This window comes from Octopus bimaculoides, chromosome 23 (assembly GCF_001194135.2).
Source record: "Octopus bimaculoides isolate UCB-OBI-ISO-001 chromosome 23, ASM119413v2, whole genome shotgun sequence".
Lineage (NCBI taxonomy): Eukaryota > Metazoa > Mollusca > Cephalopoda > Octopoda > Octopodidae > Octopus > Octopus bimaculoides.
The window spans coordinates 22,729,924-22,733,592 of NC_069003.1; the positions used below are offsets into that span (position 1 = coordinate 22,729,924).

The following is a 3,669-nucleotide window of genomic DNA, read 5'->3' on the forward strand; positions in this document are numbered from 1 at the left end:
TGTTGAAACGTATGGGGTTTCGAGTCACAAACAAGCTAAAGAAGTCTTGCGGGATATGGGACAAGGTTTAAAGTAAGTTTAATCTACATTATTTACATTATCTACATTTGACGGATATTCATCCTCATCTTGTTTGTTGTTAACACAACGTTTCGGCTGATATACCCTCCAGCTGATATACCTTAAAATTCACCCCATAACTGCCCACGGGCATATGACGTAGTGGTTAAGAGCGCGGGCTACTAACCCCAAGGTTCCGAGTTCGATTCACGGCAGCGACCTGATTAATAATAATAATAATATAATAATAATAATAGTAACATCGATAGGAATGAGAACCCAGGTTCGAAATTTCCCCAAGACACCTGACGAAGGCTGGAGGGTATATCAGCCGAAACGTTGTGTTAACAACAAACAAGATGAGGACGAATATCCGTCAAATGTAGATAATGTAAATAATGTAAATAATTCCTCATCTCTTAAATATAGAACTGTAAGTTTAATCTGCCTTGATATTCATCCATCTCTCTGGTATTTGTCACCCACCACTGATACTCATCAACCACCATCATATTCATTACTTGCTTTCATAATCATCATCCACTCTCATACTTGTCATCATCCATCCTTATACTCCTTAACATCCTGATACTCTAATGCTGGTTATTTACTTACAACCCTCCCATTATTTTGTAAGTTAACTCTCCTAAAACTTGCATTTCAGAAATTTGTACTCTACCTTATTTTGCATCAGTACCTACTACCTAAGTAATAACTTTTTATCATCATTACAGTCATCACCAGTGGAGGCACAATGGCCCAGTGGTTAGGGCAGCGGACTCGCGGTCATAGGATCGCGGTTTCGATTCCCAGACCGGGCGTTGTGAGTGTTTATTGAACGAAAACACCTAAAGCTCCACGAGGCTCCGGCAGGGGATAGTGGCGAACCCTGCTGTACTCTTTCACCACAACTTTCTCTCACTCTTACCTCCTGTTTCTGTTGTGCCTGTGATTCAAAGGGTCATCCTTGTCACACTGTGTCACGCTGAATATCCCCGAGAACTACGTTAAGAGTACACGTGTCTGTGGAGTGCTCAGCCACTTGCACGTTAATTTCACGAGCAGGCTGTTCCGTTGATCGGATCAATTGGAACCCTCGACGTCGTAAGCGACGGAGTGCCAACATAACACAGTCATCACCATCATGATCATCAGGGTCATCACCACCACCACCACCACCACCACCACCATCATCACTACCATCACAATCCTCATCATCACCAGTATATTAATACTCTATGTATTAGTGTAATTGTCCACAACAGTATGACTGTACTGGACAGTTATATTTAATGCACAGTGTTCTTGGTATAACTAGCTGAAGGCTGATAATCATAGCTGACTTTATGACTTTTTATCTTTCTTTGCAGAGATGTTGGAGCAAATATTATGGATGGTCTGAGTGGATTTTCTGGGTAAGAATATCCTTCCTTTATTTAATGCTTACTTTCCAAATATGTTAGAATTCAGATGAGAATTAGTATAGGAAAACAACAGGGTAATGCCTTTAGTAAGAGAGGTTAGGAAGGTAAAGGAGGAGGGTGAAATACTGTAACTGAATAAATTAAGAGTTGCTTTTAATTTCTCTTAACTTATTTGGTTACAGTATTCCATCCTCCTCCTTTATTTTGCTAACCTCTCCAACTAACAGCATTATCTTGCTGTCTTACTATACTATATGGTAACCATGTTGCCTGAGATACACTGGCACATTCTCAGATGGGAATTGTCCAGTTTTTCATTCAATCTCCTGTTTCTGTCATTAGAAAGTGGAGCTGTATCATTTTAATCAGCATCCCATCAAATTAATGGAAACTATTCCTTACTCATATAAATATCATCATTATTTAATCTCCATTTTTTTTTTTAATGCTGGCATGGCATTATGGAATATGGTTTTCTGTTTTGGTATATATTTCATAATTGTCATCTGCTCTCATACTTGTCATCACTCACTCCGAAAGTAAGTAATTAAGATATTCGGTTTTGGAATTCCCACAGCTGTTAAATATCTCATCATTTATGTAGCTTATTCTTGCTCACATTCTGATAACTGATTGGATTCACAAAATTCCTTTATATTTTGTTTGATATTTATCTTAGTTTTCAATCATATTTGTCTCTTCTTCTAAAAGAAAGTACACAATGGTATTTTTGTAGATGACAAATGGTTTACCATTAAATGTGTCTGCCTTTTGTATTCTTGCCTAAAAGAGCTTCCAAGATTTCCACTACTTTTTTTTCTTTTTTTACGAGAAGATATATCTTATTTCCCAGTGTAGGGATTTCATTCAAAGTTTCAAATATATACTGAGATGGCTGTTCCACATGTATTATATTAAGAAAATTGAGTTTAAGACTTTGTAATGAAATATGCCTCCTATGTCTTTCAATTAATTGTGAAAATAACCAAGAATTTGGTTGGATTTAGTAAACTAAATAAAATTTACATTTAAGTCAGTGTTTGAAGTATAACTTTAAAAAAATGTTTTTTACATAAAATTATGACGGAAGTATTTTAATTTGAAATGTGTCAATTCATTTGAACTCTTATCAAAAGAATTAAATATTCATTTTTGTTCTACTTCTGGTCAGCTGTTTGGGTTAATAGCTTGTTATTGTGCATATTCTATGTATTGTCAGATATAGGAGTCATTGAATTAAGTCATTAGAGCATTAGATAAAATGTCTTGCAGTATTTGTTTTGTCTCTTAGTGCTCTGAGTTCAAATCTCACTAAGATCAACATTACTGTTCATTCCTTTTGGGGAATTGATAAAAAAAAAGTATTAATCTTGGGTGGTTTATTGGTGGAATAATAAAAGCATCAGTCAAGGTGGCCTGTGGTATCTTTTTAACCTTTAGCATTTAATGTGGCCATATCCAACCCAAATATTGTACCTGCTTTATATCTTAAACATGCATATTCATAGATATAAACACACACACATACACACACACACATACATGCACACATATATAGATATAAAGTGGTGAGAACACACTAATATACATATATATATAATGTTAATATTTGTTTTGATGCTATAGTAAGAATAATTTTCACATAAAACCTGATATTACAGCCTTACACTAAACAAGTCCTGTGGAAATTATCTAAGAGTTCTCTAATTTTCAACAACTGTTTATATATATATCATTCAACTATGGTAATAGTTGAATAATATTCTTAAAGCTGCAATTTACTCACATGCGGCATCTTTCAGAGCTTGTCGCTAATTCAGTTCATAACCAAATTGAGAACTTTTAACACTTTTGAAGAGGACTGGTCCCTAGCTGCATTTTGGCCTAAAAAAATTGATCCAGTGGAAAAAGTTTACATCAAAATTTGTAGCAACGTTATAGGTGAGTAAGTAATGTCACCAATCAAGTTTAGATCTAAATAACTTTTTTTATTTTAAAAGCAAAATATATTTATCTTAGCTTCAATGATAGAAGAAAGCATGAAAAATTTCATAGTTTTGGTCCCATGCAACAAAAATTTGTATAAAAAAAGTTGTGAAGTAAAATATCATGAAAAAGATATAAGTAAAGCAAAAAATTTAATTTAAATATAATTAACATTTTTATTTTAAAAACAAACTATATT

General features: G+C 34.3%; 1 protein-coding gene across 1 annotated transcript in view; it reads left to right on the top strand.

The window, feature by feature from the left end:
- The first annotated feature begins 6 nt into the window (after window positions 1-6).
- Window positions 7-3,669, top strand: part of LOC106876966 (transmembrane and coiled-coil domains protein 2-like) — a 104,679-nt gene continuing 101,016 nt past the window's right edge. The window contains exons 1-2 of the mRNA XM_052975917.1: window positions 7-72; window positions 1,431-1,475. Coding sequence (XP_052831877.1) covers window positions 56-72; window positions 1,431-1,475 — 62 coding nt within the window. The 5' untranslated portion in view covers window positions 7-55. The remainder of the gene's footprint in view (window positions 73-1,430; window positions 1,476-3,669) is intronic.